The following is a 17,688-nucleotide window of genomic DNA, read 5'->3' as shown; positions in this document are numbered from 1 at the left end:
GGGATTTAGGAGGAGATGCAGGCAGCAGGGACTGTATGTCCAGCTAGGGGAATGTGGGGAAAAAAAGCTCAGAGGCTGCAAAGATGTGGCAAGTGGTGGAGCAGCATTGGGTTCCCCGGATCAGCAGCAACAGCACTAAGGGACCACACTGCAGGTGCCACCAGGCTCTAACACAGGCACCCACCCCACTCTACCCTTCAGTGGCCGAGCACCTTGGGGTAGAATTGACCTCTGAGCCTCAGTCTCCCTGCCTGTGAAATGGGACTGTGAGAATTACAGGGGACCGTTCATGTAAAACCCTAGACATGGGCCTGGCCCAAGGGGAGAGCTTGATGAACAGAGTCCGCCTGTGCTAAACGAGTGCCGTCGAGGGAAAGTGCTACCTGTGATAAGCTCTGGAGGTGCCTGGAGCCAAGTAGGGGAGCCAAGGAGGGGCCCAATGTCCCACTGTGAGCTGGCACTACAAGGCACTGACAGCTGCCCCTCCCCCAGTACGAGAACCAGGCCAAGTATAAAGATCAGTGGGGACAGCAGGGGCTGTACCACTGCCCCAACTTCTCGGACGTCATGGGGCACAAGGCCCTTCCCAAGGAGGATTTCAAGGCACCCCACGGATGGCACTGGAAGGGGCAGTGGACAGTGGAGCCTCAGAGGAGGTAAGGCTAGCACACAAGCCTAGAGCCTGTGTGCCCCTAGACGTGCAACCCTGGGGTGAGAGCTGTCAGCAGCAGCCCAGAGAGCTAGGCACATGGCCACTGTAGCCTGCTTCTGGGGGCCAGAGTGCCCACCACCCTGCCCTGGATGCCAAGCCCCGCTGCCCAGCCTTGCCCAGAGCAGGTGGGGGTGCCAGGTAGGGGAACACTGGGCCCGCAGATGAGGACCCCAGGGGCCTGAGAGTTAAGGGAGATGTGCTGGGAACTTGGGGTCTCCCTGTCCCCAGACTCCTTCTGGACATACACATCAACAAGAGCCAAGTGCTGGAGGAAGTATATGAGAACCAGTGTCGCGACACCACGGGGGCCTGGGTGCCAGCAACCATCCCCAACACGGACATGGTGAGCAGGGGCTGAAGCTGCTTCTGGGGATGTGGGGGGACAAGCAGTGCAACCAGGTAGGCGCCTTGGAAGCTGGGTTGTCTGAGTGGAAAGAGCACTGGACCAAGGGTTACCATCTGAGCCCTGCTCCCTACTCTGCGTGGGACCCTGGGTGCACACTGATGGGATTCTATCCCAAGATGGCAGGTAGAGGTAACTTCCATAAGACTGTAAGGAGCAGCATAGTGGGGCAGTGTTTCCTTCCTAGGCTTCTTTCAAAGGTAGCGCTTACCCAGCAGGAGAGAATCTGTGTGGGGCTAGTCTAAGCCCCATAATAGACTAATAGAAAGTCCAATAGAACTTTCTGTGATGATGGAAATGTTCTGTGTCTGCACTGTCTAGCTATTGAATTGGCCATCGAGTACTTGAAATGTGGTACTTGTGAGAGTGAGGAACAGAACTTAGGACTTTGTTTCATTTTAATTAATTTGCATTTAAGTGGCCGCAGGAGGTTGGTGGCTGCTGCATCAGACAGCACAGGTCGAACCCATGTCTCATGCACACTACCCTCCCCTCCTCAGCAGCGACAGAGACAGGGCAGGCAGCAGCGACTAGCTGAGATCGGTCACACTATTTCCCTTTCCTAGTCATTAGTATGGGTATTTTCTATTTATGGTACTGATTTTCCATAAAATCAGATAGTGACTTCCATAATTGATAGTGGCTATATAAAGTTTTCTGTTAAAAATATGTTTACCATTCCGGGGTGCCAGGGTGGCTCAGTCAGTTAAGCGGCTGACTTGATTTCAGCTTAGGTCATGATCTCTCAGTTTAAGGAATCGACCCCACATCAGGCTCTGAGTTGAAAGCATGGAGCCTGCTTGGGATTCTCTGTCTCCCTCTCTTTCTGCCTCTCTTCTGCTCACGCTTGCACTCGCTCACTCCCTCTCTCTCTCTCAAAATAAACATTTAAAATAATAATAATAAATAAAAATACTTTTACTATTTGAAAAGGCAAGTCAGTAAAAGCATATTAAGTGGGTATGTGGGTGGCATCAGAAGTAGCAAGCACTATCTGCTCCAAGGAGAGCACTATGGCCACGCTAGGTGAGCAAACATGTGGGCAGAGAGAGTCGGAGGCCTCTTAGCTCAGATGCCCCTGGCCCACCCTGTCTGTCCACCCTCAGAATGGAGAGCCCGTGGAGTCCCGGGAGAATATGAAGTGTCCCCAAGGCTGGCACATTAAGGAGAACTGGGATGTGGAGCTGAACCACGCAGTGGACAATGAGGGTCAGTCCTCTGGTCACAGGCTGAGGGAAGGGGGCCCTGGAGCTGCCAGGGACTGACACTTCCCTCAGCCTCACAGAAATCAAGTTCTCAGGTGGGATAGGCCTGAATTTCTGGGGGTCCCCCAGCCTCTGGAGAGTGGGGCCTCCACCCTTTCTATAGACATAGGCCCCAATTTTGAAACAGGGCAGGTTGTAAGTGCCTCCTGAGCACTTTCTAGAAAGAGGAAATGCTCATGGAGCCTGGGTTCACCTGAGGTAGCTCCAGGGAAGGAGTGATGGGCTGGAAGTCTGAAGACCTGAGCTCAAGATGTGACTGTGCTACATGTGGGCTATGTGACCGTGTGTGGGTCACAAGACATCTCTGAGCCCCAGCTTCATTTGTAAGATGGGCGGTTGGGCCCAAGCCATCCTGGCGACCACCCCATCCTTTCCACACCTCAGGGCCCCAAAAGACCTGGACATGAGGGAAAGCATTTCCTCTCCCTTTAGCTTGCCTTCTGGGGCCCATCTCTCAGGCCTGTCCACGCCTCCCAGCCCATGGGCACTTGGGCACCCACAGGCCATGGCCCTGCCTCTGCAGGCTGGGAGTACGGAGTGGGGATCGAGCCGTTGGGCCTGCCCCAGGTCTGGAACTCGGTGGAGAAGACCTACTACACATGCCGCCGGCGGCGCTGGGTGCGTTTGTGCTGTCGGAACCACGGGAAGCTGGGCCTGGAGCAGGAGACCCTATCCTTCCTACAGCTGGTGAGGGGGCCGCCTGGGCAGGGTCCCCCCACCCTGTGCCATGGCAGGGGTGGTGACATTCTGCTCCCCTCCCTGCAGCACCACCCCAGCGCAGCCAAGGAGGAGGGGGGCTGGGAATACGGCACCTTCGGCTCCAAGTTCCACCTGACTCCTCAGCCCCAGAGCCGGTTCCGCCGCCGCTGCTGGCACCGCAGGCTGGTCCCAAACAAGGACAAGGGCATCGCACCCATTTTCCTGCTGGAGGGATCGTTGGTAAAGCCTCAGTGGGCTAGGTGACTCCTGGCAACGCTATATCCCAGAGCCAGGGCCCAGGCTGAGTGTGGCAGACAGCTGGAGATGCCCCAGGTTGGGGCATTGATGGCTTGGGGCAGGGGTGGGGGGGAGTGTGGGCCCCAGATCCACACCCTCAGTCTATAAGGGGAGAAGGGGGACCTGGGCCTGCACTAGAGGAGACAAGAAAAGCACCCAAGAGCTTCAGGGAGAATGTCTTGGGCACAGGTTATGGATATGCAAGAGCAGGCTAAGAACGAAGAGAACAGGATGCTGTCACAGGGTCTGAACAAATCATTCATGAGCTTCTGGAAGACTGCCCCACAGGACACCCATCCACTTGACCTACCCTTCATCTACTGCGTCTTCAACAGTGAGCATTTGACAATGCCCAAAGTCTGCTTGGGTGGCTCCAGAGGCCTTGCATCAGTGGTCAGGGAGTGAGGAGGGGCCAAGGTGGGGATCCTGGGGGCAGGTGATGGACGTGGCTCCTCTCTTACCCAGAGCCCCACTACTACCAGCTTTTCTGCTACATCTACCAGGCCTGGAACCGAATGTCCAACCAGATCCAGACATTCCAGGGTAGGCAACAGGCACCCCTTTCTTCCCCAAGTCCTCAGGACGCCATGATGTGGCCACCCAGCAGCATAAAGAATTTGACAGGGAAGGGGGTGACAAACATGCAGACCCCTCTCCCCAGCAGGTCAGGGCCCTGGCTTGGGGGAGAGATATAAAAACAAGGAGTATAAGGTGGGGCTGTTCTTGAGATGTGTCCCCAGTACTGGGGATTCAAGAAGGGGGAGAAAGAGTGACACACCTGGGGACCACACGTCCCTGTGTCAGAAGATGGGGGGGTGTGGGGAAGAGGTGAGGCGATTTCCAGCCATGTGCATGAGGAGCCTGTCCTTGGTCCTGTGAGGAGGACCCAGTGAAGCTTTCAGGAGAGATGTGTGCTCCTGCCCCGTCCTTTTGGTAACGCTGTTTGTAAGGAACCAAGCTGCTGGATGAGGGGCAGAGCCAGGGCAGGGAGTGTCTGCCGGGAGCTGTGTCCATTGGGCATCGGCGCCCACATTGAGAGGGCCACATGATGTCCCCTTATGCCACAGCCACTCACTGATGCTGTGGAAGGGCAGCCACGTGCAGCTGGTCCCCAGAACTCCTCCAGAGGAGCCACGGGACCTTCCATCTCCGTGCCACTCAGACCTCAACCAGGTGGTGTCAAATAGATGTGTGTGGAACCAAATGGTCCGTGGCCTCTGGTTACATAGCCATTTGCTCTGTACTTGCACTGAGGTGGCCTTCTGGGCAGCTGGCAGTGGCTGTGATTGCCCAGCCTAGGCCTCCCTGGTGTCTGGTCCAGTGGTGGTAGCTGCCAGAGACGAGCACCTGGCTTGACAAGCTCAATGGCAGGACCCCCTCCTCTCCTTCTATCCCCCAGGGCCCTTCATTCGGTTGGTCTTCTTGAACCATAGCCAGTGCACCCAAACCCTGAGGGGCTCTGCAGCCCCCACATGGGCCCAGACGCTCATTTTCCAGCACCTCCTTCTGTATGAGAACCCCCAGGACACCGAAACAAGCCCACCACTCGTGGTGTTGGAACTGTGGCAGCAGGACTCTCAGGTAAGGTGGGCTGGAGTGGACAGAGTTGCTGAGTTTTTCTTTTAGAGGAGAATATACAGAAAGGCCTCCCATGGGGCATGATTCACAGAGAGCAGTATGTCAACATAAATGTTGGCCCTGATCCTAGAGTTGTCAGAATCCCAGGGGAGGAGAGCCAGAACCCTGCCAGCTTGGCCTCAGTGTTTGGTGAACTTCCCTTTCCCTGCAGGGAAAGGAGAGCTTGTGGGGCCGGAGCATGTGGTCTCCAGTAGTCTGGCTGGATGCCCAAAAACGGATCCTGCCCCCGCTGAGGTGGCACCCCCTTGTAAAATTGCTAGGGGAGGAAGAGGGTGAGATCCTGGCATCCTGTGAGCTGATCCTCGAGACTGAGGTACTGAGAAGGAGGGCCTGGCTGGGGGTGGGGGGCGCCTTGCTCACTCCCACCCCACCCCACCTCCCTGCCCCCAGTTACCACAACCTGTGGTCCCCAACTCCACCCCCCAGGAAAGGCCTGGGGCCTGAGGAGCTAGAACACCGGGCTTGGTGATGCCAGCCGGTGACGTCTCCCTAACTCCCTGCCTGCTGCTGCCCATGGGGCTCTGGAGCCTCCTCACTTGAGCCCTGCTAGGGACTTGATTTGGGGGTGGGAAGGACAAGCCCACTAGGGCCTCATGCTCCCTGCTCTCTCACCTCACCCCTTCAGAGTCTCAAAGAGAGGCCGCCCATCTTAAGTGTTCCCTGGAAGAATGGGATCTACACACTCCCCAAGAGCATCCAGCCCACACTAAAGAAAATGGCTATCGAGGTGATAATGGTGTGGGGCAGTGGGGAGGGCAAGCACCCCCCACAGCAGTCGAGTGCCGTGGAGGTCTCTCTGCTCAATCTCCTTGGGCCCTCCTGACTACCTGATCCAAAGCGTGGACCCCAAAAAGATACTCTCTGAGAGATGGAGGGAGACAGGGCAGGAATGAAGGGCAGAACCTCTGATAGAATAGGTTAAATTATTTTAATGACATCCTCTGTGGCAGGTCATAGACAAAGGGCTTTGGCATTCCTTACCACATCCAAGCCCCTCGATGGCCCTCTACAGTAGGGACCACTTTTCAGACAAAACTGAGGCTCTGAGAGAGCGGAGAGCCCATGCACAGTGACACAGGGTTAAGTGGCAGAGCCAGAATCTGGGCCTGGCCCTGCCTGACTCCAAATGACAGTAGCCTGGAGGTCCCCACGTCGGAACCTTTGTGCCCAGCCACAAATCTGGTCAGGTCCTCCTGACCCTGGAGACCCCCCCCCCCCCGGCCAAGATCAGGCAACCCCACTCTGGTCCCCTGAAGAGGCCTTCATGAGTAACAGCATGGATGTTTTCTGGGGTGCCCAGTGTCTGTCACTTGAGAACACTAAATGACCATGGAATTCTATGGGATCTGAGTCACCAGTGAGCTAGATAGCAAAAGGGACACCTGAGAAATCTGGACACCCCCCCCCCCCCCCCCCGCTACTCTGGGCCTTCAAGGCAGCCAGCCTTAGGGACTCACTCCTGAGCAGTGACTGGAGGCCAGACAAAGCAGCAGGGGAGGAAGGACAATACCTAAGGGGCCCTGGAGGTCAGTGAAGGATATCACAGTAGCCAGAGGGCACTCCCTCACGGAGGCCTTGAGGACAAGCACTGATCCCCCACAGGAAGGGAGACTGGGTAACCTTTAGACTCTGACTTTGTCCAGCTCATTCCCGGGCCCTGGATACTCCCTGATGCATCATCACTCCCAGGATAGTCCCCTCTCTCTGGCCAGGACCCCAGTACAGAGGCCCTGTCTGTCCTTTGCCCTGCCCCTCCTTCTCTGTTCTGGCAGATCCTGATCTGGGGCCTTCGGAACATGAAGCAGGTGCGCTCCCCCCAGCTCCTGGTAGAATGCTGGGAAGAGTCCCTGCAGACACAGCCCATCAAGGACTTCCAGACCAACCCCAACTTCACCCAGTCAGTCCTCTTCCTCACAGTGGTAAGGCAACCTCGGGCAAAGCAGGGGCTGGGGCAGCCCTCTCCCCTGGGAGGCCTCATGCCCGGGCCTCTCCTTGGGGCTGCAGTTCATGCCTATGGAGGAGGTCTACGCGCCACCCCTCACATTGAAGGTGGTGGACAGTCAGGACTTCGGCCAGCAGACTGTGGTGGGTCAGGCCAACATCAACTCCCTACAGCCCTACTTCTGCGACCCCTGGGCTGAGGACTACGTGCCTCCACAGCTTCCAAGTATGGCCCTTTCCCCCTGCCCTTCCCAGCCTCACTCCTAAGCTGGCACTGGGAGTGGGGCAGCCATGGCAGCCCTGCGGGGCTGGTGTCCCTCCTCCTCACCCTTATTGCTGCTCCTGAGATTCATGATTGCTCTTTCTCCTCAGTGCTGTCTATGAACAAGTACCAGAAGGTGAGTAAAGGGCTCAAGGTCCCACCTTCTTCTACACCATTTACAGGGAGCAGCCCTTGTCCCCGAGGAGAAGCGGAGATTAAACAGAGTTCTGAGACATGTGCTCTCAGTGTACATGAGAACTCTAAAGCTGTGATTCCCAATGTGGACAGCATGTTAGAACAGTCCAAGAGTTTAAAGAAATGCTGTAGCCAGGCCACAGGATAGCTAGCGGGAAGGACCCAAGTATCAGCATTTTTTTCAAGCCCCACCCCTCTCCAGTGATTTCAATGTTTTCAAGGTTCAGAACTATCCCTTGAGAGCTGCACTTATCAAACCTGAATGCACAGGCATCTTGGGGACATCTGGAGCAAAAGCAGGTTCTGACTTGGTAGGCCTGGGGCGAAGCTTCAGGTTCTGCATTTCTGGGCCCTCCCAGAGTTCCATCTGAAGCTGTGGGCATTGAGGATAAGAACTAAGCTTACCCTCCTTCTGGTCCCCAAACCCATGTCTGACGATCTTGGAATTGAAAGGACTCCATGAGGAGCAAGGGAGCCAGGGAAGGGAGCCCTGCCCTCCACTCCCTTTCTCCTCAGAAGTCAGGGATGGTGAGCGGGCCAGGCAGGGGACACCATACCTCACCCACTCTCCTGCTCTCACTTTTCAGGTCCTAGATTACCTCTATGAAAAGTTCTGGTTCGAGTCCAGCAAAGCTGAGGTGACGTAGGCTCAGACTCAGGGAACAAAGGAACGACTCTGGGCAGCTCAGGGAGGCAGGGGGCAGCATGACCCTGGGCAGAGGAAGGCCACTGTGCCTTCTCCCTGAAGGCCAGAATGACCTTCCCTGCCAGGACGAATACGAGCATGAAGTGGACTGGTGGAACAAGCTGTTCTGGGCCACAGGAGATGCCAAGTCCTTGCAGTACAAGCACAAAGACTACCACACCCTGAAGGTTTGGAGGCCTCTAGGGGGGAGACTGCTGAGACTCGGAATAAAATCTGCTGGCAGAGACCAGCAAACCTCACCCTGATTCCTCTAGGAACTACCAGCGGGGATGGGGGCAGGCAGGAGAGGGGGTAGTTTCCTTCTTGTCTCCCTAAGACTCCAGGCCACACCTCCACCAGCCATGCCTTTTTGGGAACCAGGACTGCCCCACCTGTAGCAGGAGGTGCTGACTCTGGGGCCACCGACCAGGCAGATGCTTTGAAGCCAGACCTAGGAACTGGTGGCCCCTCAGCCCCCTGATGGCAGGAATGGTCCCCCTCTGGCTGAGCCCGCTCTCCCCACCAGCCTGGGTCCCATGCACCCTCCTGCAGGTGTATGACTGCGAGCTGGAGGCTGTGCCCACCTTCGAAGGCCTGCAGGACTTCTGCCAGACCTTTAAACTCTACCAGGAAGAGCCCAAGTTGGACAGCCCTGTGGTAGGGGAGTTCAAGGTGCATGTCCACCCCAGCTGAGCTGCCCCTGTCTCCTGTGCCCCTTCTGTCACCAGAAGACTCTAATAAAAGCCCTGGCTCTCTATGCTCTGTGAGAGGATAGGGCAGGGAGGGCTTGAAAAACAGTTGAGGGAGCAGGGGAGCAGAAGGTGACCTATGCTGGGATTTAGAGTGACCTCCCTTTACATAGGATGGGCAGGGGCCTCCTCACACCAGCTCCGGCCTACGTTGAGCTCCCAAAACCTATAAGCCTTAGAGAACAAGTTCCAACCCGAAGGGATGGACAGGCATGGAATGGGGGTCCGCATCAGCAGAAACTGGAAACTCACCTAATGACTAGAGTTCTTTACCCAACACTCTTCCTAAACACAGTTGTCCCTGTGGAGTCCCTGCCGCACCCGCCCTCTCCTGTCCTTGCGGCCTTCCATCCCTGCCATCCTCAACACAGCCTGCTCTCGCTTGAGCTTAGACCAGGGGCACCTCATGGAGGGCTTAACAGAGCCGGGCCCGCACTGCCAACACCTTCCCTCCCCAACACACACACAGGGCCTTTTCCGCGTCTACCCCTTTCCTGAGGATCCAGAAGCCCCCAAGCCCCCTCGCCAGTTCACAGTTTGGCGTGAGAAAGAGGACTTCCCTCAGGAGTGCTTGGTGCGAGTGTACATAGTCCGAGCAATCAACCTGCAGCCCCAAGATGCCAACGGCCTGGTAATGAGCAGCCCCAAACCCATGGTGTTCATGGTCCCCGGGCCCACCCAGCCCAGGTGCCTCCCACAGGGTCCTGGAGCTCCCTCAGGCTGCGGATACCCAGACCGCCACCTCACCACAGGCTCCATCTGGTACGAGGGGCTCACTTCTGCCCCACCCCCACCCTCCCTGACCAACCTGGGCTGACTTTCCATTTCCTGTCACATTTCCCTCCCTATGACTGAACCCCAGTGTGACCCTTATGTGATCCTGAAACTGGGACAGACAAAGATTGGCAACCGGCACAAGTACCAGCCCAACACTGTGGATCCCATCTTTGGCATGTGAGCTGCCCCAACTCACCCAATCCCACACTTCTCCAGGAGTAAGCTCCAGAAGGCGAACAACTCTTGCATTTCTTTCTAACCTCTGAGTTCCTAGCACGGGGTCTCACAGTGCTCAACAGATGGAAGGGTGGTCAGTTCTACCCTCCTTCTCAAACACTTTGCCTGGGAAAGGAGTTCAGGGTCCCACAACCCAGGCCTACCAAAAGTTGTTTCTAGCCATAGCTAGGGGATAGTTATTGGCAGGTGACAGCCACCCCAGGCTCTGCTCTCCATATTCACCATGACCAAACAAGCGGCTGAGATGCTAGACAGGGAGGCCTGTAGATAACATGGTGCGCAGTCTGCAGTGTCCAACACCCTCACCCCTAGGATGTTTGAACTCAGCTGTACCATCCCCCTGGAGAAAGACCTGGAGATCCAGCTATATGACTTTGACCTGTTTTCACCTGATGATAAGATTGGAACCACAGTCATTGACCTTGAAAACCGACTCTTGTCTGGCTTTGGAGCCCGTTGTGGGCTCTCCAAATCCTACTGCCAGTAAGTACACCTGAGGCTGGGCAAGAGAATAGGGGAGGGGTGGAGGAGGGAGCCCCCAGTTCCCTTTGCAGAGGTTGCATCCCAGGCTGGGGAACCAGGGCCCGAACCTGGCTCCATCCATGCCCCCACCACTGCTCATCCTGCAGTTCAAAGCAGAATGTTCTCCAGGACCCAAACCTCCCCACTTGTTCCTCTCCCTTAACCTCACAGGTCAGGGCCCTTTAGGTGGCGGGATCAAATGCACCCAAGCTTCCTCTTGGAACGCCATGCCAAACAGAAAGGGCTGCCTCCGCCTCTGTTCAATCCTGAGGAGGACTCTGTTTTTTACAATGGGAAACAATTCAGACTGCAAAGCTTTGGTGAGAAGTACACCAGCATGCTGGTGGAAGGCACAGAGACAGGCCTCTGAAACGAGAGGGCACCTGCCCCATTTTGCCCTTTCCTCTTGTGGAGGGCAACCATGGCCACTGTCCAGGCTGGGGTAGGGAAGGGGGCGCGCCTGCCTGGGAGACAGGAAAGCTAACAACCTCGTGATCCCTTCCCCTTCCACCTCCTTCCATCTAGAGCCCAAGCCCCCTACTGTTCGTTATTTGGGACCTAAGAAAGAACGCCTTGCACTGTACCTCCTGCACACCCAGGGGCTGGTCCCTGAGCATGTGGAGACCCGCACACTATACAGCGACAGCCAGCCAGGCATCGACCAGGTATGAGGCTCGAGGGGCTGGATCAGGAGACCAGGGAGCCCATCCATCCAGGACATAACCATGATGAGAGGGGAAGGGGAGGCCAAGCATTCACAGATGCATGCGCACAAAAGATAAGCATGTTCTGTTAGAAGTGAGAAGTTCCAATGATGTCACTCAGAATGGAGAAATTCGGAGCAGGAAAAGTCATCTACAAGAAACCTAGGCCGTACATCAGTTGGTAGAAGCGGTAAGGCGCAACCTTACCAGCCAGTGCCTACGCTGCTTTAGTCTCTCCTGAGGGAGGGTGGGGAGGTAGCACCTGGGGTCAGATGTGCAGACATTACAACCCTGGCTTACCTGTTAATTGCAGGCTGTGTTTTCTCCATGGCAAGGAACCCCAAACAGAAGGAATAAAAATCCCCATGGGCACCCTAATTATCATCCACCCTCTACCCTCCAGCCACCAGAACAGCTCATCTCATTCTCCAAATTTCTCAAGCTGATACCACATTCCAGACACAAAGTTCTCTGCTGAGCACTTTTTATAAACCATTCTCATTAAACCTGTTTTCTTAAATGGGGTCAACTTCAAAAGAATAAAATGAGGTCAGTTTGAAAGAATATATTTGTCTATACCTTCCAGTGTTAGTAGTTCTACTCTTTTAGTTTTTTCTCTTCCTTTTTCTCACCATTTTCATCCCTCCTTTCTTAAGACAGACCTCTATGTTTGGTGGACAGCTTCATACCCTTACAATATGCTTACACAACATAAAGCAAACTGGACACTTGGACTGACCATCTAGTTTGCTCTTTCTTGGGGCCGCTAAGCTGGTTAATGAAGCCCCAACCCTACTGTGGTGCTCTGTCCAGAGAGGCTGAGTAGCACGGCCTGCTCAACAGCATTAACCCCCAGTCACAAGTGATAACCCGCTGTGGCCATCAGCCTTGAAGCCATCATACACTACCAGCCTTACTCTGTACCATTCTTCCAGCCAAAATGAGAAAAGGGAATCTGGCGGGGAGTTGCCAGACTTCCTGTCTGAAGTCCATTCCATCTCCTTACCCCACCCTCCTATGGTGGGGACACAGCCTCCACAGACCCCAGAACCTGGGACAGGGCTTCCCGGTCACAGCATGCTCAGAACAGAGGCTGGCAACCCCCAGCCAGCTAATCCATCTCCACTCTAGGGAAAGGTGCAAATGTGGGTGGACATCTTTCCCAAGAAGCTTGGGCCTCCTGGCCCCCCAGTCAACATCCAGCCCAGAAAGCCTAAGAGGTAAGTGACCTACCTCATCCCCGTCACTGTACTTCCCAGGGCACGGAACATGGGTGTGCTCACACACTAAGGAACAGCAAATTCCTTCCTTCTCTGGGGAGTCCTGGGAGCTTCCTTCCCCTGCATCCTCCCAAATGTGGCGTGCCTGGTGTGGGCATGGAGGGCAGCCTCCCAGGCCTGTCTTCCTGCACCAAGTTGGGGAGCTATTCCTCAGCAAAGCCTCAGACTACAGTGGCTGCAGGTATGAGCTGCGCTGCATCATTTGGAAAACTGCCCAAATGGACCTGGGGAAAAGTCTATCTGGCGAGATAAGCGACATCTATGTCAAAGGGTGAGAAAGATGGCAGGGCTCCAGCAGTGTTCCCTCAGAGTTCCCTAGTTGTAACATCCCTATGCCTCCCACCCCCAATTCTGGGGCCACATCTCTCCACTCCCACCCGTGCCTGGTGTCTGTTGAGCAGTGCTTCCCACAAGGGGAAGGGGAGGGGGACAATACATGTGAACCCCAGGTGAAATGACTTTCGCCCCAGGTGGCTATTCGGGCTAGAGAAGGACATGCAGAAGACAGATATCCACTACTACTCCCTCACTGGGAAGAGCGACTTCAACTGGCGGTTCATCTTCACCATGGACTACCTCGCAGCTGAGCATATGTGTGTCCAGAGCCAGAAGGTAACAGAACTGGGAGTGGGGGTGGGGGCTGTGCTCCCTCTCCCGCTTCCTCAGAGAACTATAAGCTGAACACTTGGAATGTGGCCTCAGGCAGAAACTTCTCTGAGAGTCTATCACTGCTGGGTAGTGGGCTACTAAGGGGGCCAAGGGCAATCTCAAGGGAGACAGGCCAGGAATACGCTCTTCTGTCACCCTCCAGGACTACATATGGAGCCTGGACCCCACAGTGATGAAGTTCCCAGCCCGGCTCATCATCCAGATCTGGGACAACGACATCTTCTCCGCTGATGACTTCCTAGGTGAGATCTGGAATAGGGTCCATGACCACAGGACAGGGAGCTCCTTCTTGCTGACAGCATTTCTCTGGGCTCAGGGGTCCTGGAGCTGGATTTATCTGACATGCCTCTACCAGCCCGGCACGCCAATATGTGCTCCATCAGGATGATGGATACAGATTCCAAGTGGCCTTACTTCCTCCAGTATAAGCACGTCTCCCTCTTCAAGAAGAAGACTGTAACGGGCTGGTGGCCTTGCCAGGTCCTCGATGGTGGCAAATGGCGCTTGTCGGTAGGAGCTGGGGAAGGTGTCTATTGCATAGGACTACTATGCCACGTAACTTGGCTCTAACAGACTTCTGGGGACCTTTGCTAAATCCCTTTTCCTTTCTATGGGAAGGGGTCTTAAACTATTCTCGCACCTGTTGTAATGAACTCAGCCTCCCACCACCTATGGTGTTTCTAGGGTAAAGTGAAGATGACGCTGGAGATTCTGTCAGAGAAGGAAGCCCTAATCAAGCCAGCAGGGCGAGGCCACTCAGAACCCAACCAGTACCCTACACTTCATCCTCCCCTGTAAGGGTCCTGTGGGACAAAGGCACAAAATCTTTCTTCCTCATTCACAAAGCTGAGCTGCTAGGCCCGGCAATTTGAATAGAGTGGTGAACATCGGGCCTATAAGTGGAGAGAGGTTAATTACTTCCTAGCATCCCGGCTCAGGGCTCAGCTACAATCAGGAGAGAACAGCCTTAGTGAAGGGGAAATGGGGGGCTGGGGACACACAAGTAAGCAGAAGTTGTTTTAAAAAAGAAAGTTCTTGGGTCCAGATTACTTGACCTGAAGGTTCTCTCTGCCTTCCATCCTCTGACATTTCCTCTGCTTATGGACAGACGACCCAACACCTCGTTCTTGTTTCGGATACCTGTTACAACCTTGTGTCACGTTTTCTGGAAACGCTACCACTTTAAAATCATAGCCGCTGCAATCATATTTATTATAGCACTTCTGCTGTTCAACTTTATCTATTCAGCCCCGGTGAGTGACAATCCTGGGGACAGGGACAAAGGCACTAGTTGCTCTTGGGATGACTCTGAAGAGACAGCCTCAGGTCACTACCTCAGGCTAACAGTTGCCTTTTCTCTCTAGCATTACTTGGCCATGAACTGGATCAAACCTGGACTTCGGCTAAGTGCTCCCCTTAAAATATATAGCAATGTCATCAATCCACCAAACACCCGCATTGCCAACCCTTCTGTCCTCACGGGCCAGCATCTGAACCTAAATCCTGCAGCAGACCATGAGCTGAAATTCCTCCAGGGACCTATGAATCACCTGCAAGACATTTTTCCAGAACTTCCAGCCCTGCAAGACTAATTGGCCCAGGTCTGCTTGGCTTTTCTCCTGCCCAAGCCTTACCCTTGGGCTTCCTACCAATCTCTCATTTCTATCTTCTAGGACATATGCAAGGGGCTAAGGATATTCTGGCCATTCTGTTCAGAAACCACTTCCAACAAGGACAGAGTTGTCATTTTCCCACTGAAGTAAACAAGTTTTGTCACAGAGAGTCACCTTATAATTTTGGGGGTTGAAGACAACACGAAAAGCAAGACTCACAAGGACAGGGAACAGTGTCCTTTTTATACACCACCTCTAGTCTTCAGGGTCTCCTCCTCTCCAAGAGGCTCTGAAGTCAGAGGGCAACCAAGAGAAAGGGGGACTGTGAGGAGAGAAATGGCTCACATGGGGTAAGCAGCTTGCCAAAATCACTGTTCCCACCCCTACAGTACATGCACAAAAGAGCCATGCCACAGACCAGGCATCTCCCTCCTCTAGGGCACACCTAGGATTATGGAGCCCAGAACAGTATTTGGTCCCATTCACAATGAGAAATATTTATTTCTAAGAACAAAAAGCAAGAGCTAGGGCATGACCTGCCATGCTAGGTTAGACAGTTTCCTTGCATCACACATGTCTCAAAGGCTGGCCCTACGCTGGGTGGGGACTGCATTTCATGTCTTCCCCATCCTGTTTAAAAACCCTCAAGGAGCCCATGAGTGGGGAAACATAAAAAACTCATCTCACACACACACCCTCCCCCATGATGAGACCCCTTCCTCCCACACCACTGCCTGGGCTATCTCAAGAGCTCACCTAGGTCCTCCCACCGCAGGGGTCTAGCCAATCTCCCCCTGAGCTCAAAAAAGACAAAAGAGCCGTTTGCTTTGTCAGTTCTAAGTGGTCCTAAGGCCAAGCTCCAGGTCACAGTTTGTGCTCTGGCACCCAATCCTGGAGCTGCTCTGCTCTTGTGGGGAAGGTCTTAGGAGGACCCCATTTTACTCCCACCTATAGGAGAGCACTGTGGCCTGTGATGCTCACTTACGCACATGGGAGGGACAGAAAAAAAGCCCAACATGACAGAAACTTTATATGCAGCCAAGGTGCCCTCCTTTCCTTCCGGACTGAGCTGAGGGTTTTCCCAACCCAAAAGAAGGCAGGACAAGGGTTGACAGCCTTGGGGCTCAGAAGAAGGCCTAGACCTTCCCCCAAACCTACCCCTCAAAGGAAGGACACTGTTTGATTTCCATCAGTCATTTTAAGAATTTCCCTTAGGCTACAGAAGTACATGGCTTGGAGGGCTCAGAGCTCCAGGCCCTCCAGGGAGACTGGCCTATTGGCCAATTTAACCACAGGGCAGACAGGTGAGCAGCACTTGACCCCTTGTCAGATAAGGCAGTGGAACAAGGATTGACCCACAGTGGATGACACTCAGCCTCTGTCACTTAATGACAATGAACCCTTCCAGGCACAGATGACCAGGGTCTATTGCTCCCAGATTTGCAACAGGAGTTCAGCAACAGTTTCTTATCCATTAAGAAAAAGAAGCCAAGTTTCCTCTTTGGGGAGTATCCAAGCCGAGGCTATAAAAAGAAAGCTTCCTTACATTTTGAACACTCAAAGTGGGATTCCAAAAATCATGATAAACACAAAACATGCAGGCTCCAGAGTCCAGAAACATCTCCACATGGCAAATGTTGCTTTTGGTGTCAAAACATGGAGCTGGGCAGTTTCACAGTTACTCCTATTACATCCATGAAGTCTTCCAAGTTTCTCTTGACTTGCACACCAAGTGTGTCAAACCTGACTGAGGGCCTAAAGAAACCAACTGGGAAAGTCACAAACCAAGAGAGCCAAGTTTCACGCTAAAGAACAATCACTAGAGCAGTGAGCCAAAGCAAAAAGCCCTTTCCCCATGGCCACCTAATGAGGGTCAGCAAAACCTAAGTTTGTTCTGCAGCCCCAGGCTCCAAAAGACAGGCATCCAGATGTCTCTTCCAGCTCAGGCTGCATTTGGAGAGAACGATGAATGGAGGGAGAAGGCAACGCAGGGAAGAAGTTTCCATCCAGATTTCTAACGAAAGTTCCTCAAGTGGACAGAGGCTTGGATGAAAAGCAATGAATGGAAGCCTGAAGGTCTGGGGAGTTATCAGTGTTGTATTCTTTGCAGATTTAAAAATGAAGTACAAGGGTCCTCTGAGTCCAACAACAAGGCAGCCTGAGCTATGAAATTCTTTTCTGTGATTTTAGTACCATAACCGCATAAATTCTCTCTATCCTCTTAGCTCCCAAGTGGAAGGACTGCAGGGAAAGGCACGTCACAGCAGCACTGCCCTGGGGTAGGTGGGCTTCCTGAACCAGAGTCAGATGTCCCCATGGATTACCATGGTAATGCAGTGTCCCTGCATTCAAAGTTCCAGTGACAGAACAGAGTCCCTGACCAGCTGTTGGAGACTAGAGAAGGCCTGCCAGGCTATATGCTCAGGCCAGTGCCTGCTCCTCCCACACCTCATAGTGACAGCCACAGGGGCGGCAGTAGCAGGACGGCTCAGTAGAAACGCTTTCGGCTCTGTTCCTGCCATTTGTTGTAGAGTATGATACCAATGACAATGGCAAATACGGAAAACACCAGCGAGAAGAAGACGATGAGGAAGAGGGCCAGGCCACTCAGGGGCGGCAATGGGGCGGTCACTGAGGAAGCAAGAGAGAAGCAAGTCAGAATCAGGGAGCCCACCCAGCTGGGAAGATACAGAGTCTCCAGCTTGACACCCATTTCTGGGAGCCAGAAATGATAGACTCTCCCTTTCAGGATGCCTCAATTTAAAAACTGAGCAGCCCTGGGGCGCCTGGGTGGCTTAGTTGATTGAGCGTCTGACTTCAGCTCAGGTTATGATCTCGTAGTCCGTGGGTTCGAGCCCCATGTCTGGCTCTGTGCTGACAGCTCAGAGCCTGGAGCTTGCTTTGATTCTGTGTCTCCCTCTCTGTCTGCCCCTCCCCCACTTGTGCTCTGTCTCTCTCTCGCACTCTCTCTCTCTCTCTCTCAAAAATAAAAATAAACATAAAAAACAACAAACAAACTGAGCAACCCTGCTCATCTGTA

General features: G+C 54.0%; 2 protein-coding genes across 34 annotated transcripts in view; one reads left to right on the top strand and one right to left on the bottom strand.

Annotated features, from left to right (window-relative positions):
* Positions 1-14,813, top strand: part of FER1L5 (fer-1 like family member 5) — a 59,937-nt gene extending 45,124 nt beyond the window's left edge. For 12 of the 21 annotated variants that reach the window (XM_053200496.1, XM_053200498.1, XM_053200497.1 and 9 more), the window contains 28 exons: positions 493-656; positions 941-1,055; positions 2,222-2,324; positions 2,904-3,319; positions 3,566-3,710; positions 3,842-3,919; positions 4,776-4,957; positions 5,166-5,327; positions 5,640-5,741; positions 6,787-6,933; positions 7,019-7,181; positions 7,328-7,353; positions 8,000-8,050; positions 8,184-8,285; positions 8,650-8,769; positions 9,316-9,477; positions 9,709-9,800; positions 10,173-10,343; positions 10,554-10,702; positions 10,908-11,047; positions 12,218-12,306; positions 12,548-12,637; positions 12,837-12,978; positions 13,178-13,277; positions 13,352-13,545; positions 13,720-13,829; positions 14,144-14,288; positions 14,400-14,813. In XM_053200496.1, the coding sequence (XP_053056471.1) occupies positions 493-656; positions 941-1,055; positions 2,222-2,324; positions 2,904-3,319; positions 3,566-3,710; positions 3,842-3,919; positions 4,776-4,957; positions 5,166-5,327; positions 5,640-5,741; positions 6,787-6,933; positions 7,019-7,181; positions 7,328-7,353; positions 8,000-8,050; positions 8,184-8,285; positions 8,650-8,769; positions 9,316-9,477; positions 9,709-9,800; positions 10,173-10,343; positions 10,554-10,702; positions 10,908-11,047; positions 12,218-12,306; positions 12,548-12,637; positions 12,837-12,978; positions 13,178-13,277; positions 13,352-13,545; positions 13,720-13,829; positions 14,144-14,288; positions 14,400-14,627 (3,888 nt within the window). In that variant the 3' untranslated portion in view covers positions 14,628-14,813. Of the gene's footprint in view, positions 1-492; positions 657-940; positions 1,056-2,221; positions 2,325-2,903; positions 3,320-3,565; positions 3,711-3,841; positions 3,920-4,775; positions 4,958-5,165; positions 5,328-5,639; positions 5,742-6,786; positions 6,934-7,018; positions 7,182-7,327; positions 7,354-7,999; positions 8,051-8,183; positions 8,286-8,649; positions 8,770-9,315; positions 9,478-9,708; positions 9,801-10,172; positions 10,344-10,553; positions 10,703-10,907; positions 11,048-11,399; positions 11,636-12,217; positions 12,356-12,547; positions 12,638-12,836; positions 12,979-13,177; positions 13,278-13,351; positions 13,546-13,719; positions 13,830-14,143; positions 14,289-14,399 lie in introns of those variants that run through there. The other 9 variants (XM_053200503.1, XM_053200500.1, XM_053200495.1 and 6 more) reach the window with 8 other exon arrangements.
* The window catches only part of LMAN2L (lectin, mannose binding 2 like), a 95,676-nt gene that overhangs the window by 34,843 nt on the left and 43,145 nt on the right, over positions 1-17,688 (bottom strand). For 11 of the 13 annotated variants that reach the window (XM_027072597.2, XM_053200529.1, XM_053200527.1 and 8 more), the window contains one exon: positions 5,924-17,279. The exons of the other annotated variants lie outside the window; for them this stretch is intronic. In XM_027072597.2, the coding sequence (XP_026928398.1) occupies positions 17,137-17,279 (143 nt within the window). In that variant the 3' untranslated portion in view covers positions 5,924-17,136. Of the gene's footprint in view, positions 1-5,923; positions 17,280-17,688 lie in introns of those variants that run through there. 13 annotated transcript variants of the gene reach the window in all.

This window comes from Acinonyx jubatus, chromosome A3 (genome assembly GCF_027475565.1).
Source record: "Acinonyx jubatus isolate Ajub_Pintada_27869175 chromosome A3, VMU_Ajub_asm_v1.0, whole genome shotgun sequence".
Lineage (NCBI taxonomy): Eukaryota > Metazoa > Chordata > Mammalia > Carnivora > Felidae > Acinonyx > Acinonyx jubatus.
This window is presented reverse-complemented; position numbering and strand designations above follow the sequence as displayed.